General features: G+C 43.4%; 1 protein-coding gene across 1 annotated transcript in view; it reads right to left on the reverse strand.

The window, feature by feature from the left end:
- LOC144753237 (protein-arginine deiminase type-3-like) overlaps positions 1–20,126 on the reverse strand; it is a 160,714-nt gene that overhangs the window by 67,749 nt on the left and 72,839 nt on the right. The window contains exons 4-9 of the mRNA XM_078640994.1: positions 18,981–19,042; positions 16,804–16,921; positions 14,930–15,055; positions 6,183–6,346; positions 3,886–3,989; positions 3,694–3,805 (exon numbers count right to left, since the gene is read on the reverse strand). Coding sequence (XP_078497120.1) covers positions 3,694–3,805; positions 3,886–3,989; positions 6,183–6,346; positions 14,930–15,055; positions 16,804–16,921; positions 18,981–19,042 — 686 coding nt within the window. The remainder of the gene's footprint in view (positions 1–3,693; positions 3,806–3,885; positions 3,990–6,182; positions 6,347–14,929; positions 15,056–16,803; positions 16,922–18,980; positions 19,043–20,126) is intronic.

Here is a 20,126-nt window from a genome sequence, read left to right on the forward strand (position 1 = left end):
CCGAAACCGGTCCTAGGATGCTTGTTTCAGGTCCAGGGAAGACATGGCTTGGCAGTTCGGGCTGGACTGTTACCTTGAGGCACAGGGTCAGACTGATTTGCATATGGCCATGTCTGAACTGGGGTTGTGGAGTGCGCTAAAGAATGTTGATGGATTAAACCCAGATCAGTTGACTGGGGGTGAGTGTTTGGTTTGCTCAAGCGCTCCGTCCATCATCCCCTTTGGTATCGCTTTGTTCGCCCTAAGTTGGCAGGGTATGCCCAGACGTGGGTCCCTTGCTCACTCTGCCACTGGATTCAAGATAGCCTGGCTGCTGAGGGTTATGAACCCGAAACCCGTCCCAGGATGCTTGTTTCCGGTCCAGGGAAGACATGGCTTGGCAGTTCGGACTGGACTGTTCCCATGAGGCACAGGGTCAGACTGATTTGCATATGGCCATGTCTGAACTGGGGTTGTGGAGTGCGCTAAAGAATGTTGATGGATTAAACCCAGATCAGTTGACTGGGGGTGAGTGTTTGATTTGCTCAAGCGCTCCGTCCATCATCCCCTTTGGTATCGCTATGAGTTACCTAGGGCATACCATAGGGGTGACTTGCAGGCAATAAAAGGGGATTTTAAGGCTTGGCAAGGAGGTTATATTGCGAAGTCGAATTGACAGTTTAATACTGCAGTCATGCTGCAAAGGCAGACCTGGGACAGGTTTTAAGGGGCTACTTAAGTGGGTGCACAGTAAGTCCTGCTGGCCCACTACTAGCATTTAATTTACAGGCCCTGGATATATGGTATACCACTTTACTAGGGACTCATAAGTAAATTAAATATACCAATTAGAAGTAAGACAATGTTGTTATGTTTTAGGGAGTGAGCTCAAGCACTTCAGCTCTGGTTAGTAGGGGTAAAGTGCACAAAGCCCTAAAGCCAAAAAACGGAATTCAGGAAAATAGAAGGGTGAAGTCAAAATGTTTGTGGGAAGACCATCCTAAGGCTGATAGGTCTAAAAGTTTTAAAATATACCTAATGCAGTGATGGGTCACAGCCTCACGGATTAAAAAATCAGACAATTCACCTACACAGAAAGGTTTACATCTAACCACAAAGAGCACAGCAAGTGAAACATCCTTTAGCTAAAATTAGGTGTCCTAATGCTCACAGTTAAAATCCTGGTTAAACCATTACCCTTGTGAAACAATAGGTTGGATCATAATGTAGGCTTACACAGAATAATGAAGGTTTAGACCATGCACTATGTGTAATAGCTCACCTTGGAAACAAGATATGTTTTATAATTGTCTGCCTACACAATGCCCCAACAGACCAGTAGGCAAGATAATTTCTGGAGGGTGATTTTTTTCAACAAATCATAGCATATCCTTGAGTTGAAATTACCACCAGTCTAGACTGAAAGTATAGTTCTTCAGAAAATCAATATTCTGTTTATTGATGTGTTCACCTATTTAAACCAAAATGTGTCAATACTTTTTTCTTAGAATTTACAATTGCATTTATATAGCAGTTCCTACCTATGATGAGGTCCCAAAGGTAGCACACAACTAATTACTTTTCAGCATGGACTTTGATTCTCTACCACATTCAGATAAAAAATGCCATTGCAAGCACATCACTACCTTGTGATGTATTCTACGAATCATGAGGGTGACCTCATAGAAAGTGGGCAGATCTGCCATAACCAAGCATTGCTGTTGGACAGGGCTGTTCCCGACCTGAATATGTTGGTTATCATGACATAACTCCGATGTGGCGTTGCCAGATGAGTAATAAATTGATTCAATATCAGACAAGAGATAAAAAGATAAAAGGGAGCGAGATTCATCGAGGTAGAAAAACAGCCAAAGACATCATTAAAATGTTTAGGACATTATGTACAAAATTTGCAATTTATAAAGTGCATGTGCAAAGAAGTGCAAAACTGCAATAAAGTACTGCTGCAAAGTGCAAAAAGTACAATAAAGAACAATCTTAAAGTGCTTAGTGCTAGCTAATAATAAAGTGCAAATGTCCTAAAAAAACAAACAAAGATGTTACATTCATAGATGAAAAGGCTGTTAATAGTGAAAAAATTGTATATCATCTACTCTCGATTTTCTTCACGAATCATCCTCCCTTCAACTGTTCTAGGTTCACAAAATATTTCCAATTCCTTTCAAATCTCCCACCGGTGTATAATACGCTAACCATCGAGATAGAAAAGACATCCTCTTGTAGTTGGCTGCACGTAAAGATTTATTTCCCAACTGACATAGGACCTCCCAGTCCTTCGAGGACAAATTACATTGAGTTGAGAGACTTATTTTTTCCAGATGTCTGTCTACTAAAACATTTTGTCCAGAGCAATGAAGCATCTTGTACCAATATCCTATACCTTTATTCTTTCCTCCATACAAGGCTGTCAGTATAGCATTAGGAGGATTAAGCAGACCACTTATCTCATTTCTGATAAAATAGACAATCTGGATATATTCAAAAAAGGTCGGACGCAAGGGACTATTAGTTCTAGCAACTACCTCTTGTCAACTAATTACCCTATTTTGGATTACCATATGTCTCAACTCATGAAGCCCGCAAAGTTCCCAATTTTTAATATGATTCAAACTTACTGGGAGGCCAATTTGAGTACATCCAATTAAACTTAAATAATGAGAGCCATCGGTACCATGTTTTTTTTAAAAAGGAGAGACAGTCTTGAGGCATATTCTCTTAATGTCTTGTATCTCGACCTCTTTGGGAGCTTTGCAATTTTTAAAAAAACTGGAATTTGAGAACCTGCCTCTTGTAGCATCTTTGTAAGAAAAAAATTATCTCTTGTCTGATTAATCCTCAATAATCCTGCCAATATATCATAAAATGCAGCTTCATAGTAGGTCCTTAAATGGGGTCGAGCTAAACCTCCTTGATCAACAGGAAGTTGTAGCACTGGAAGTTTAACTCTCGCGTCAACTTTCCTCTTCACCTTTAATTGAGGAATAAAAAGACAACTGGTGCTAATATACAGTCATGCATTCTCATATTTTTCTGCTGCCTAGGTGATTGGGTGAGTGATTGATTTGTTCATTAATTCAGGAGATGAACTAGTTGCTATGATCATGTAAGCTTCCTACTCACCTGGAGGTATGGACCCAGAATATTGTAACCTAAATATCGTCTGACAATAAAATTGTGTGTCCTAAATATAATTTACAAAACTATTACCACATTTGAATTAATAATAGAAAATCTACCCCAATAGGGACAATATTTGTATGAACAATGTTTAGGACACAATATTTATAGCAGAGGATATTTCTGCATATGATATTCCAACATACAGAATTCATGGAATGTACCTACTTAGGAAAAAAGACTTTTGGCCGAGGACATTTTCTTAGATGGCAATGTGTTATCTCCATGGAGTAGAGCAACATTCTCCAGTATGAAAGTTTATAACCAAAGGTGTTTCTTTCTGTGAAAGAGTTTTCCCATTAATGCATGAGCCTTCCTCAAACGTTTTTAAAGGAACAGGAGTACATCAAAGGCAGAACATTTTAATCCTCAGAGAAAGGGCATTACTTTGTAGGACTATCCTATATCTCTGACGATAGGTTCAGGTTAGAGAGTAATTCTTCATTCAGTGGAGAGCACTGTACTGACCTAATTTTCATAGATATATCTATAACATGTACTGTATTTTGACATTACCTGTATCCAGCGGTCCCCTCCCGAATCCTTCGGAGAGCAGGCGGTCAGTTTGCACTTAGATTGTTTAACAAAGCTGGTCACTTCCTCAAAAAAGATGGCGTTGTCAGGCAAACTACAAACAAAAAAGGAAGTGTTAGAGGAAATAGTTTAGGTACAGAGTCCTTGGTGTTCAGCCCTCTCTGCCCTTTTTACCTGCAGACAAAGACCTCAAGAGGCTCCAGAGTATTTGGGGTCATGATCCATGGAGCAATTCGGAAGACCACCTCATCTGTGAATATTGGGTCCTTTGATAAAACCTATAAAGTTAATAAACATAGGTAAATCATACTGCATAATGAAAGCATGTGTGAGAACCACAAAGAGAAAGCCTGTTATATGGGAGCCCAAAGAAAACAGGAACAATATCCTGAACAATGAGATGATGGGAACAGGACTGGGATCACAAGGCCCATATTTATTTAGTTATGGAACCTGATTACCAAAAAGGCATCTTGGTGTTGAAAAACCTGTAGCAGAACCCGTGTCTTATACCAAATAGGGACTCGAGCTAAAAAAAAGCCAGGTTTCTAGGCTGTCCTGAAGAGCAGATAGTTGATCTTTTTTTTTTTTGTTGAATATATTTTATTAGTTTTCCAGCCTTTATTTTCAGTGCACACTTAGGCATTGAGCAAGAGGAAATGATACACATCATTTGCATAACACCATAACGAGTATACAACACAATGGTAATACATGGGGAGTTTTCTAACACACATCACATTGCTTAGGCAGAATTGATGGAATATATGAAAAAAATGGTAGCTTTTTGTTTTTGCAAATGTGATGTCGCATGGCGTTTTACACATTGTAGTCTGAGGTACGGGGATGAGATGTGATGTGGAGCGGCATGTTCTCGCGGTCGCGCGCCTTCCCCCGATCTCGTCTGTTAGTTAGCATGTGGTGTATCCCCCATCGTGAAGTCGCAACGTGAATGATCCGGATTAGACAGTCATCTGTAACTAATGCTAACTCCACAACTTTATAACAAACGTGCCTTGACACCCAAAGGGAAAGAATAAGGAGAAGAAGATAGCTTGAAGAGAAAGGATGAGGGTAAAGGGCTAGTGTTGTGAGAAGAGTGTCAATGTGTGTCTGCAGAGGTAAACCTCCAATTCCGGGGCAGAGGTGTGGGGTGATCGAGGTCATGTGGGGGTAGGTCCCTCCCAAGGGGGATGGGGGGAGAGCGGTTCGGCCGAGCCTGATGGGCACCAGGGCATCGGTGCCAGGGCGGTAGGGGTTCTAAGCAGTTGTCATGTCACTGCAGGTAGTTGATCATAATGGCAAAAACCACTGAGGGATAGATACCTGTAAGGAGATGACATGACCACCATGGCATACTTCCCAACCCTGGGTACCACAGTCATGTCACTGCAGGTAGTTGATCATAATGGCAAAGACCACTGAGGGATAGATACCTGTAAGGAGATGGCATGACCACCTTGGCATACTTCCCAACCCTGGGTACCACTATAAGAAAAGTGCAGGCTGCTCGCTTTGGTTCCTGTGACATTCAAGAGAAAAAGTTACTAACTAAATGAGTGGCCTTTATTATGGATGCCTTAAAGTAAATGCAAAGGCTTTTGAACATGGATCATTTGCCAGTGAACTCTTCGGAGATGTCCAGCAACAGAAGTCCTACATGGGATTTATTGGAGAAGGCAAGCAGGGACATTTTGAGCCCTCTGCAGAGGTAGAACTGTGGGAGCAGTAACTCCATACATAGGAGACTGGCACAGTCCAGGCAAGAGCAACCACTAGCCGCTAAATGATCGTGGTTCCAAATAATTTTGGCTGCTCTTCTTGTACAGTGCTCTGTTCTGCTGGCTTGGTTCATTCTATATATAGACCACATACACATCTATATACACACTGTTAAAAATAGCAAATATGAGTATTTGATACAATGAAGTAAACATCAGGGAAAATTAAAAGCGAAATGTAAAGAACACAGAAATGTACCAACAGCTCTTTTATCAGGAATCGATCTTACACAAATGCCAGGACATCCCTCCTTCAAAATTGTATTTCCCTCCTGTGCACATATAATGCATGCAATATACATGCATTAAATATGTTGGGGTGCACTGTCAGTGCCATATTTTACAATTTACCTGCAGACAGTAATCACACCTTACCAGCAGCACAGGTTCAGTCACACTGATAAATTAGAAAGGTTATCTGATTAATTTTGGGAACTGATCAAGGTGACATCAATTCCTTTCTACTAATCAAGGAATCACTGTGATTATGGTTTGCATTAATCTTTGGTTTCCTCTAATCACATATTAAATGTTTTTTGTAAAGCAATAATGTATAGCTAAGGGTTGTTGCACACTGTAATTTTGAATTTCATACTCCAGCATTAAATAGACAGGTCGCATTGTCGTTTCATTGGTGCCACAGCTTTTTCATGCAGATAGTTCAATTGTGAAGAATTACTTTTAACAAACCTCTTCATCCTTTTTCTGCAGAGTAAGTTGAATGGAGATCAGTCCTGAGAAATGCACATCTGGGAAAGCGAGCCCCTCCACGTAGAATGTTGTCTCTTCATCTCCAATGCACTGAACTTCATGATCCTCTACGACCCCTCCTAGAACGTGCTCGTACCCGGAAGCTGCATCATCCACCAGAGAAGGAAACATTACTACGTAAGTTATACAAACCACCGCTCCAAGCATAGACACGCTAAGACGCCAGGATATCCGAAAGAAATATAGTGATAGACCTAGGTAAGGTGATCAGGGCCGGCGCTAGGCATGGGCAGCGTGGGCGGCTGCACAGGGCCTCGCACTCAGCCCACCAGCATGGGGCCACGCACCAGTGATGTGTCCTGTTGTTTCCCTGGCGATCTATTACAAAGAAAGGTGTCGCCTGCAATTAAGGTCCATTGGAGGGGGCCCCCTCCCTGGGCCTCTCATGGATGGTGTCCGGAGGCATAGGAGAGGGAGACGGAGACGCTCCCTCAATTGCAAAGAGTCCATTCACAGACACTGTTGGGGGCCCATTGTCCAGCATTTTGGCGCCCCCACAGTTTTAACTTTTAGACCACAATCATTTCTCACACCTATCGGACTGAAGGTGTGAGAAATGCTTGTGGAGTAAAAGTTAAAACTGTGGGGACGCAAAAATGCTGGACAATGGGCCCCCCACAGTGTCTCTGAATGGTCTTCTTGCAGGGGGCCACTTATCTAAATTAGAGGGGGCCTCGCAGGTTCTCTTGTAGCCCAGGGCCTCGCAGATCCTAGAACCGGCCCTGAAGGTGATAAAACGGCGGCCAAAGCTGATCGACAGGGTAAAGTAATCCTAAAACTCTCAATCTGATTGGACTAGTAATCTCAATTTGGGCACAAAAGGCAGTGTTCCCCCATTGTCGTCATTGCCGGTGTTGTAATACCTATTTGTGCACAAATTGGATTTACGAGTTATGCGCAACCGAAGCATGGCAAAATTTTTGAGTAAACAACGGAAAATTCTGGGTTTTGCACCTCGTCATGCACTTTATCCGCATTATTTACCATTGTGGCCTGTAGAATTCTTACTGATGCAGTAATGCTGCAGCAGTGAAAAACCGAACGCTATGTGGCATCTGTGGTTCCCCTTCTAGTCTTACCACATCTTTTTACAGGGGGGCCCAGAATGGCCCTAGCAAATGCGCTTACAATGCGTATGAAATTTTTGCAGAGACTCGACGGTGTTCCACCCAGATTAGGTGGTGTTCCGAGTTTTGTAGTTTGGGAAGGGAAACACATGATTTATTGCATTATTATTCCCTCATGGCTGGAGTGGCCATTTACTATGTCAGACATTTACCCGGAGGCTGCAGCCATTGAAAACGTGTTTTAAATGTAAATGTAAATGTAGTTGAGCTTATATAGCGCACAGCTACCCGCAGTGGGTTTCCCGGCGCTTGCTTAGGGAACCCTTCCTGGTATTCCCCTGTGAGATAGCAGGGTATCCACAAGGTGAAAGTCAGGAATCCCGCCGCGAGGGGCCGTTGTGGAGATTAAGCAAGCTATTGCCCAGAGTCGCAGAGTGTGAACCCGTGAGTCGAGGAGGCACCGTGGCGAGAATTATCGAGTCCGTGGAATTTTTAGCCCAAGACCCCGCCGAGGTGGGGAATTGAACCCTGGTCCAGGACCGATCTCAGCTTCCGGGTCTGCTGCCTCTAACCCCTGAGCCACACTTCTCCACAAGAAGGTGCAAATCTAATACAGGTGCCTCTGTCACCGTCTCCAGCTCTTGGGGGCTAATTCCAGGAGGCACGGCGGGGACATAGCAGAGAAAAATACACACATAGGGGGAGAATAAAGAATGGACAGGAAGAGAAAGAGGGAGAGAGAAAGAAAATAAAAGAGAGAAAGAATGGAAACAGAGAGATAGAGAGCTGAAAGCGATGTAGGGAAGGAGAGAGTGAAGATTGATGGAAGAAAAGAGAGGAAATGAAGGGAGCTGGAGCATGGAAAAAGGGAGAACTTAAAACAGAGGAGGGAGAACTAGCGAGAGAGATGATAGTAAGACAATCAATCAATCAATCAGTCATTTGTTAAGCGCACTACATACCCGCGAGGGTCTCATGGCGCTGGGGGGGGATGCCACTGATCGAACAGCAAGGTCTTGAGTGTCCTCCTGAAGGTCAGCAGGTTTTGGGTCTGATGAGGGCTCAGTGGGAGGGTGTTCCAAGTCTTGGCCGCGAGGTGGGAGAAGGATCTCCCGCCGGTGGTTGCTCTTCAGTCACGCGGGACGGTGGTGAATGAGAGGTCGGTGTAGCGTAGCTGACGGTTGGGGATGTAGAAGGAGAGTCGTCTGTTAAGGTAGGTTGGGCCGGTCTTGTGGAGTGCCTTGTGCGTGTGGATGAGGAGCTTGAAGGATATCCTCTTGTTGACGGGGAGCCAGTGCAGGTTTCTCAGGTGGGGGGTGATGTGGCCGTGGCGTGGTATGTCGAGGATCAGTCGTGCCGAGGTGTTTTGGATGCGTTGTAGTCGTTTGATGAGCTTGGTCGGGGCTCCAGCATAGAGGGCGTTTCCGTAGTTGATTCTGCTTCTGACGAGAGCCTGGGTGACTGTCTTTCTTGTATCTGTCGGGATCCATCTGTATATCTTGCGGAGCATGTGGAGGGTGTTGAAGCAGGAGGAGGAGACGGCATTGACTTGCTTGGTCATTAAGAGCGTTGAGTCGAGGATGATTACCAAGTTGCGTGCGTGGTTCGTGGGTGTCGGTTCTGCCCCAGTGCCGTCGGCCACCAGGAGTCGTCCCAGGCTGAAGGGTTGGTGCCGAGGATGAGTAACCTCCGTCTTGTCCGAGTTCAGCTTCAGACGGCTGATCTTCATCCAGTCGGCGACGGCCTTCATTCCTTCGTGGAGGTTGGCTTTGGTGGTGATGGGGTCCTTGGTGAGGAAGAGGATCAGTTGAGTATTGTCGGCGTAGATTATGTTGAGGTCGTCATGTTGGGAGACGTCTCCGTGCGGGGCCATGTAAATGTTGAACAGTGTTGGCTGAGAGAGGATCCCTAGGGTATGCCGCAGATAATCTCGGAGGGGGGAGGCGGACGCTCTGGGTTCTGCTGGAGAGGAAGGAGGTGGGCCATTCCAGAGCCTTGTCTCGGATCCCTGCGTCGTGGAGGCGTGCACATAGTGTGCGGTGGCAGACGGTGTCGAAGGCAGCGGAGAGGTCTAGGAGGATGAGTGGAGCAATAAAGAGGATATAGAGGTAGACAGAGACTGTGTTGTGGGAGCTTCTGATTGGGTTCTGACTAGTCATGTCTCCCTATTGTATTGTATTGTATTTGCATTTATATAGCACTTACATCTCCATAAAGAATTGTGAGGCTCTTCTCACAAGATGCAATCCTACACCGTCTTCCTTCTGTAACTTCCTGCTCCTTTACAGACCTCCACCTAGCAAGGTGACATTCCTAGACGCACTTCTAGCCACGGTTTCAATCCTGATAACAATACACTCCAACCTATGCGTTCTGGGTGACCTCAACATTTATTTGACAAACCCCAAATGACCAATCCAAAAACAATAATCACTGGCCTAGATGCACTGAACCTGCATCAGATTGTGCACAAACCCACACACTTCGCTGGATGTATCCTAGATGTAATTTTTGCTAATACCAAACTAGATACCTTTCAAACTATAACTCTGTTCACACGGTCAGACCACCATTTGCTTGCTTTCAAACATAAAACAACATTAAGCGACTACTTAAAACCACCTTACGTGCATCCACCTATCGACCACGGAACAAACTCAATTTGGAACACTTAGAAACACAACTAACATCCAGCACAGATCTGGAAACAAACTCTGTTCAAAAACTATATGAGTGGCTACGGGAAGCTTTTGATATCCTGATACCACACAAAACTACAGAACAAAAGAAAACAAGCATCTTGGAGAAATGCAGAGATAAAAGACATAAAACTACAACTTAGAAAGTTGCAATGTGTCTGGCTCAAAATAAAAAACAAACAAGACAAACTTCATCTACAGAAAATTAACAGATTATACAAGGCAGCTATCAAAAAAGCAAAGAAAAGGTACTATTCAGACAGAATTCAAAATGCTAAATGTGGAAACAAAGAGTTCTATAAAATACTCAATGAATTTTGTAAACCAAATTGCCTAGAAGGAACTCATCCCTTTACTCAAGATTTCATAGACAAACTGGCATATCATTACACGGACAAAGCAGACATGTTGGACTCGTACTTAAAACAGAGACAAAGCACCAGCACTAACCCTTTTACAAAACAACATTTCAAGAGTACTCTAACTCAACCTCTCTGTTCCTTCCAACACATTTCACAAGATGAATTTATGTACTTGGTGAAAGCAAGCAGGCATGCCGGTAGCCCTTCTGACCTGTGTCCACCGCAAGCTTTCAAGACAATTCTTCTAACAACCTCTGCTGCCACTCCAGTATGAAGAATCATCAACGATTCCTTAACTACCGTAATGTTTCCAGAAGAACTTGAAAAGTCATACATACGCCCTTTACTGAAGTCAACAAACTAGGACCCGCTGAACCCTGACAACTACAAACCCATTACAAATGGACCTTTCCTGGGCAAACTGATAGAAAGAGCAGGGTTCGCCCAGAATGTCACAATTCGTTGAAGACAATGCCAAACTTTCAGACTTCCAAACAGGATTCTATCCAGGAAGAGGCACAGAATCTGCCCTCCTTGCCATCTGGGATGAGCTGAAGAACACAGTTGACCACAACTGGGTTGCTGCGCTACTCCTCTTGGACCTCTCGGCTGCCTTTGAGGTTGACCATGACACTCAGATGCAAAGACTCTACGAAGCTGGCATAGATGGGACTGCTTTAGACTGGATCGCATCCTACCTTCAAAACAGAACTAATGTCATCCATACCCCACCTTTCTCACCCAAATCATACTCCACAAAAGCTGGGGTCCCTCAAGGCTCTATCACATTGCCCATGGATTTCCACATCTACATGAAGTCATTACCAGTACTGATTAATCAATTTCTCCTCGTGCTATAACTATGCAGATAACACACAAATACTCCTTCAACTGGAATGCTCCAAAGACATGGGAAACTTGACAATTTTCAGTTGTCTCAGAGCTGTGGTTCAATGGATGACTTGGAGCCATCTCAAATTGAAGGCTCCCAAATCAGAAATACTCATGTGTGGCAATTGGAAACATTATGACCCGCTTGCCGCCTGCCCATATGAACTGGGATCACTACCTAAAGTTTCAAAGGCAGTAAGAAACCTCGTAATGACCATGGACTCCACGCTATTGATGAATGCCCAAGTGGACAAACTAGCAAGATCAAGCTTTGTTACTCTGAAAACTCTGCAACTAATCTTCCCCCATTTGGGATTTTCACACAAGGTCCAAGCAACCATCTCCCTTGTTCTTTGCAAACTCGAGTACACCAAGAGCCTCTACCACGGATCACCATTAACGACTATAAAAAGACTACAATGGATTCAGAACTCGACTGTCAGACTACTCTTGCCTTCAAATTGCGAAACCACATCTCCCCTGCCTTGAAAGCCCTGCATTGGTTACCGGTTGCCAGAAGATCCACGTTCAAGCTGCTTTGTATCACCCACAAAGCGATGGAATGAGACCGCTCTTCATCAGTAATAAAATCACCAAACACATTCATCAGAGGAACCTCCGCTCTAGAGTGGCACCTCACCTCAAAATCCCACGATACAATAAAGAACCATGGTTGGCACATCCTTCTCTGTTCAAGCAGTCAAAATATGGAACTCTTAACCCCCAACATAAGATCCACCGACATCCACCTTATCTTCAGAAAACTACTCAAGAATTGTCTCTTCCCCACATAAGCACCATATGCAAACAGAAATATACAGCATATCCCTCTGTATATGAGCATTTATTTGTACTATAGATATGTACCTATATATGTGTATTGCTTTGTATAAACATGTCGAATAATTTATTATTATTTTTTAAGTATAAGACTTGAAAACCCTGTTTATCGAATGCATCTTTAAACTACTTATACTTACTTCCTTTATGCATCTATATACCTTCCATGTACTTGAATCTATTTATTTATTATTTTCCTCCCCCCTAACAAAGCGCAATTCAGGGCACTATCCTATTTCTCACCCTATACCTCTATCAATATCTTTCATCTACATATACATACTTCCTTTATGCATCTATAAACTTTCCATGTGCTTATGGATCTATATATGTATTACTTTCTTCTAATTCAGCATATCCATTGCACTACCCTATTCCACTCCCTACACTTCTCTCAACATATCTTCTACCTCAACTCTCTGACTCATCTCAAACCTCATTCTACTACTCTTTCCAATGCACTACCCTATTTCTCACCCCATACCTCTATCAATATATACTATACATCCACTCCCTCATTCATCTCAAACTCCATACCACTACTATGACCCCCAAAATAGCCCTTTATAGACTCTCCCCAACTCTGGAACCCATAAATGATTAGTGGTGAATTAGTATAGTGAAAGATGAAAGTAATTTGAGTGGTGGATATGTTAGTCAGTTAGTTGGATTCAGAAGGATTGTGGAGGGATAGAAGAGGGAAAAGGTTTGCATTTATATTACACGTGCCACTCCCGATGGGGTGTTGAAGTGCTTTTTCAGCAAGTAGCACTCTACTCCAGAACCTATAAAGGATTAGTGGTGAGTTAGTATTGTGAAATATGAAATTAATGTGAATGGCATATATGTTAGTCAGTTATTTGGATTGAGAAGGATAGCGGAGGGATAGAAGAGGGAAATAGGTTTGCATCTGTATAGCGCTATGTGAACATGAAAATTACTCAATGTGCAGTATTTCATGCATAACTTGCGGTCCCGCTCAGATGCCTACTCCGGTTACCAGGAATCCTTTTAGGAATACTTGCCACGGATATTTAGGTTTTTTTTCAGCCATAAACCTATGTTTACAGACAAAAAGACCATTGTGAATATGGCCCAGTATTGCAAAGAGGTTGGATGCTGTTGCTTTTAGTGCCATTATTTGTTTACTAATACACAGAAGGTGTCTTGTAAAATGTATTGAACAAAGGGAGGGACCAAGGGCTAGTTTTGAGAGGTCCAGCGTACAAGCCCAAGAGACAGTATTAGCAAAACAAGAGTACGGAGTTCCTCTGGTTGAATGGGATCATGGGGTCGGTGGCGGGGTAGGTGCAACAGGCAGACGTGCAGAGCACGCGCAACGCAATTGGTGTCCTTGACCCGCTGACCACTGTAGCACACAGGTTGTGCAGGTAGTTTATGTCTACCAAGACAAGACAGGGTATGTAGTCACACACTTACCCACTAGTGTAGATAGCATAACACTGATCCTGAAGAAGTGTCCTGATCATCATTGACTACTGATACACGAAACATGTTGATCATTGGAGAGTAGAACCCCTACCATTAGACACCTGACAACTACGTTTGTGTCCTCTCCACGTCATTTTAATTAGGCAGTTTACCTTGATAATAAAATTTGGTTAGGACTAACTGACCTATTTTAATTCCCACCCCCTTCTACTACACATACTTGGCCTTTCACCCCACTGCACCCACCGGCAGGAACAAAAGATCCCCGATAAAGAACCCCGGTTTCGGGTGCCCATCAGGTATTGCAGCACCGACCTGACGAGGGGCAGGTTCAAATGATGAAGCATGACACCTAGCTTGCTGGGTGTGTGAGAGCCCTAGTTCCAACAAGGGCAACTCCCTCTCCTCAATACACACTCTGCTGATCCCCAATGGATCACATTACCGGTTTCGTTCAGTGCCCCATGATCCCACTCAACCAGAGGAACTCCGTACTCTTGTTTTGCTAATACTGTCTTGTAAAATGTAACCTTAGAAATATATTTTTTAACATTGGAAATGCCTATGCGCAATTTTACAGTGCGAGGTGGACCTGCTCTGAACATATTTGCCAGCTCTTGGTTCCCAGCCCAGCACTTCCCTTTCGAACCTGCAGACCTAAGAAAGAGGGCCTAAGAGTTGCTAGGTGCGTTGTGTACTCTAGAAGGGTGCAGCGTGGTTCCAACTAGCTCTCAGAAGAGTATTACTGACTATATCAGGCTTCTCCAATGAGTAGCTTGTGAGCTGCTGGTAGCGGGAAACATCCTTAACAACGCGGTCAGTACACCGCAATGCTGTTACAACGACCGCATGTAACAACGCTATGCCATTACAACGCAAGTCTTTACATCGACTTGCGCTAGATGGCGTGCTAACATTAAAAATGGTGTAGTTTACTATCCCAACACCTTCCCTACTGATAAGTGGACTGGAGTTGGAATAGTAAATTACACTTTTTTAATGTTAGCACGCCACCTAGTGCAAGTCAATGTAAATACTTGCGTTGTAAAGGCATAGCGTGGTAAAATGCAGTCGTTGTAACAACTGCAATGTAACAGCACGCATTGTAATAACACGCGTTGTTACATCATACAACCCTGGTAGCTCTCCAGCTTCTATGTGCAGCCCAGCCAACGAAATTAGAAGCTTTTGCCAGGCTAAATTAGTGGCTCCAAAGGAAAACCCAGACAGGTGAGTATCAGAACAGTGGTAGTACACATCAGAAATACTGCCCATTTGTTACATCTCTCCTTCCTCTCACTTGGTCCATCCTACACTCTAATATACAGTGATGGAACTGGGCTCTCCCTACTCACCAAGTTTCTGGAACACAGTCACTTTATCCACATCCTCATATGAAATGTGGAGGACCAAACTGTACTTCTCAAAGATGGCCTCAGGGGCACGGCTTCTCAGGATCATGGGAGACATGTCCTTTATATCTAAGAAAGAGGAGACAACCAAAAGAGAGAGGAATAGCTTAGGGTCTATATCTCTTCGGTCCCAAGCAAGACTTGTAAGGAGGGAGGAATCACTGTGTAGTGAGTGGTCTCTGTTTATTGTGGGATATTTATACAGCAGTAACTTAGTCAGGAGGAACAGTGAAGTACTTTAAAGGGGGAAGACAATATAATATATGTGCAAGTTACAAGAGCAACAGTAAGTGTTTACAAACGTTCATTGGAGAAATGCAACATTTTTATAAAAGAGTGCATGGTCGAACAGAGTGTAGATTGGGGAGATAGGTTTGGGGGCTGGTAGGAGAAAAGTTGGTCTTTATGTTCTTTCATGAAGGTCAATAGAGAGGTCGTTTTAGAGGTTAGGGGCATAGTTTGACCAAAGGGACAGTTTTGCAGGAGATAGTGTTGTTTATTATTGTAGAGAGCTTTCTAAATTAAGCAAAGTGAATTTACCTTTATGGAAGCTGGTATGATTAGCCAGCTGGGCACTGTAGGTGTATTTGCATTGACCAGACCTCAGGTCAACACCAACCTGCTATTCCTCTTTCAGAAACAATTAGGGCAGACTCCGGGAGGCCAATGAACTGGACATTGATTGATGTGTGGCAGGACATGTCTATACTGTGGATCATGAAGCAGGTGTAGATGTTCAGTAGTTCTCTTATTTCATATTAAGCTGCCTACAATTTCTTATGGATGTGCTCTTTGAAAGAGAGTCAGCATTTGATGCATGCCCATAGACTTGGAATTAGTGGAGAGGGTTGTGAACAACCATTTCACATGCATGTTGTTAAGGCAGTCTTTGATCTGCATCTGGAACTTGCCATCATCAGTTAAAATGCCCATGGTATTGGTGTGGCAAAGCTTGAGATAAACAGTTGGCATCAATGATTGTCCAATGTTCAGGTGCTGAGCCACCAGCCAATGATACTGTGCGCTGTAACTGCATGTTGTCAGTGTATTGGTGAAAAGTGATGTATTTTTAACTAGTAAGACACAGAAAGGCTCCATGTAGAGTTTGCAAATCATTGTTCAGAGCTAGGATAATTTTGGACATGTATCAGGCAAAGGTTGTATTTGGAAGAGTCCATCTGGATACACTGTAGTCAATTGAGGTGAACAGTCAATCGAAGTGATCCTTCTTGGATGGGGAGGGTCCTGAGAAGGACTTGATGATCAAGGGCACAAAGGACCTCTAAAAGATCAAGACCTCTAAAGAGGCCTCTGAATCATCAATAAGGGAGCACCTTACCAGTGATCCTCAGGGCAGGTTCTGTGCCACAAGGGCAGCTCCACATCTAAGGTGGAGGGTCAGCGCACTAGAGTTACTGTCGGCAGAGGAATGCCCAAGGTCTAAAAAATGGAGGATGAAGATCCTTTATGTAGAGGATGGATTGCTTTTTAAAACTTATATTTGGAGTATGGATGGTCTTGAATGATCAGTTTGAGGGTAAATCCTACTTTGTCGTTATTTGGACTGTTAGTGGCTCTGAAACATAATTGAGATGCTTGAAGTTCCATAGCCACCAATCAGACTTGGATGCTTCATGTAAGGATTGCCATCAGTTGATGTAGCATATTGCCTTTAGCATTGCCTTTTTGTTATGTGGAGTCCAGTTAAAATACTAAAGCCGTTTGCATTATCTATGAGAGAACTCTATGGAAATTGCTCTATCACATGTAAAAACATGGTGCATTTACGGAGCACAAAGTTCATGATTGTGGTCTACCTTCAGAATTAGGCGCACTCTCGTCCATGCTGTCCATGTCCTTGGAGTTTTTCTTATCCCTATCACAGTTCACCAGCAGTACTGCACCATGACCATCTGGACCCCATGTCCAGGGTTTCTAGAGGCAGAGGGAGAAAGGAAATACAACCAATATCATCATAAGTATTTCAGGGGTGAAAATGTTTAATGGAGAACAAGGGAAACATATAATGTGGAAGCACACAGACTATGGAGATGCTGATCTATTGCCAGACACAGGGTTTTGAGATGATAGTTGATGGAAGAACAAGGTTGTCAAATGTGGAAATTCACTGGGAGGCATGCACAAAGAGATGCAGTATACACTGATGCAGGGTGGAAAGAGAAGGGTTGCAAAAGCATGCATAAAAAAGATCTGCAAGTGAGGAATATACAGAGTTTTGAAACATGCTCACGGGAGACAACTAAAGTAGAAGGTTTAAGGTGGAGGACCAAAGAGGGGGATGGAGTGTATATAATGAAAAATGGGAAGATAAAGGTTAATGAAACAGGGGATATGGAATTACCTGGAATAGAAATGGTCAAACACTTGGAAAATGTGTGGGCAGATAGGTATGAATGATGTGGACAAAGGTAGGTCAGGTACACACAGCTTGCACAAGATGCAGTGGCATGGTGCCTGAAGTCCCCTACGTGTAGGAATGGTGTGTTGTATCACATTTGATATGAAGAACAGAGTTTCTGAGATAGTCGTCTGGTAAGATCCAGAGCTGAAAGATGGATATTAAGAACATATTGTGTTTGAGGACGTGAAAGTTGCTGGTTGATGAATACTTGGCATATCAAAGCTGATTGGGCTGTGAAAATTGTAAGAAGTTGGAGGCATAGAATCAAGAGAAACAAAGACTGGATTCAAGTTTGGTGGAGAGATACAGGTGAGGAAATACACAATATGGGAATGAAATAAAAAATTAAATGCACACTTTTAAGCAAAAATCCCCAATATTAAAATAAATCATATGCAAGTTAGTCTTGACTCTGCTCCAATAGGAATAGTCCATCCAAACTGCTAATCCAGGTCCTCCGTGAAGCAGAACACAAGCAACCCATGATTGGGTTGCTTGACTGATAGGGGCTCGACAGCCGAGCAACTTGGTTCTAGTGGCACAGTGTGCACAGGAACCTTGTCTGGGCATACCCTTGCCATATGGGGTGGTACATCAAAGACATAAAGGATGATGGGAGGAATGCTTGCAATAAGTCTGACCAGTAGCAATTGCTCCGGGTAGCATTCCAACCGATTGTTCTTTTGCCCACCATGCAACCACAGTTTGGACCCAGCCATATGCAAATCAGTGTTGACCCTGTTCCAATAGGAACAGTTCATCCTGAACTACCAGGCCAGGTCCTCCCTAAGCTGGAACTCAAGCGCAACCAAAGACTGGTTTTGCCCTGAATGGTGCTCATCAGTCAGGTGTAGCTTGGTTTAAGTGGCACTGTGAGTCCAGGACCCAACGCCTGGACATACCGTTGCCAAAAACAATGGACTGGAATGCAGCCTGAGCTTTTGCCAGTGGGTGAGATTAATTCAAGCATGCCATCCATCACATTGTTGTAGTTTCAGTTTATGTCCTAAGTGAGACGGGTATGCCCAGACATAGGTCATATCCTTACTGCGCCATAGGACTTAGGCTATACCTTACTGAGGGGACCTCAGTAGATCAAAAGTAGCCTGGGGTTGTTTGCGGTTCCTCCTGGAGAGGGCCTTGCCTGGCAGTCCGGGATGGACTGTTCCCAAGAGGAGCAAGGTCTGCACTGATCCGATAAGGTGGATCTTTGTGCAGAGAGGCATGGTGGCGAAAAATAATGCACTGGAATGCAGCCCTAGCTATTGCCGGTGGCTGAGATTAATTCAAGCATTTCATCCATCACCTTGTTGTTGTTGTAGCAGTTTCTGTTGGTTGCAGTTCTTAGAAACAGAAGTGCCTTTGAAGGTCTTTAATGTTATCATCATTTTTAGAGTTCTACTCCTAAGTGGATCTTAGTAGGTTTGCACATCTCAAATACAATCATTTTATTGTAAGAGTTCCATCAATAAACATATCCTGATTTGTTACTCTCCTTTTGACTTTCTCCATTGCTTCAGTGCTACTCCCCCGCTACCCGCTCCACCACTCTCTAAGTCGAAGCTTCTTTACCTTCTCTGCCCTAGAACCACTGAATGTCCCATTGCGATGTGCATCAACATCAAGGGAAATATCTGAAATAAAATAAAATATCTGTTAGAGGCCCGTTGCAACTAGAGAGCTAATAGTAAGTATTTAATTTGATATCTTGTGCAGTTAGAAAAGCAAACATTTGAAAACCATTTACATTCTTGTGTATGTATATTTGTATGTATGTATGATAGTATGTACATAAGTACTTAGCAGTGTTTGTGGCATGCAAGCTGCTGAACACCTTACATCAAGAAGGGTGTAGAGAAAAAAAATGTGTACAATAGACAGATGTGGGGAATGGATCTCATCTGAGTGGTGCCCACGTGGGCAGAGGGAACCAGGAACACTCTGTTAGTGATAGTTTGGATTTTCTTTTGAAAGATGTGTTAAACGCTCTTTTCAGAATTGTAGTAGTGCTGGTGCCAGCCTGATGTGCAAGTCGATTTTATTCTATATTCTTGACATATAGCTGGAGAAGACGACTTCAATTTGTTTGCACTTTCTACACTGGCTGGCTTCTTCTGTTGCATTGGTCCCAAGAGATGGTATAAGTGCATTACCATTTAGAAAGGTGTGCTATTTGTCACTACCCCGCACATCACACAGCTGGTTTGAAGAGCTTGAGAGCCTGTGGTGGCAGCCAACGGAGGTTTGTCAGGGTGGAAGATTTATGGTTGGGCTTCTTCAGCAATGTTTACCATTGTAGCGGCCACTCTTGATTCGGGTGAGGGTGAAATCAGGGATGTAGGAGCTAATGGGATTACCACGAGTCAGGTGCAGGAGAACCAGGGCTTGAACAGAGCCATGCCTATTAAGAGGGCACTGATGTGGGTTTCATGGTCAACTTTTTAAAAGGCTGCAGACAAGTTAATTAGGGCAAGGTCACAGAATTCACCAATGTAAGCAATGAATAGTGCATCAGCAGCAACTTACATGGTGCATGTCTTGTTGGGAATATCTGAAAGTCATGTAAGGAATGCTTGAACTAGTTTCAGACACAGGTTCATTTTCCAGTCTATTGTGAGTTTTCTCATTGTGTAGCTACAGATAGCGATAAAAAATTATAACTCAGTCTTGTCAAAAGGGACAGTCCAACCCAAACTGCTAGGCCAATGTTTAGGAACA

The sequence above is a fragment of the Lissotriton helveticus genome, chromosome 5_1 (assembly GCF_964261635.1).
Source record: "Lissotriton helveticus chromosome 5_1, aLisHel1.1, whole genome shotgun sequence".
Lineage (NCBI taxonomy): Eukaryota > Metazoa > Chordata > Amphibia > Caudata > Salamandridae > Lissotriton > Lissotriton helveticus.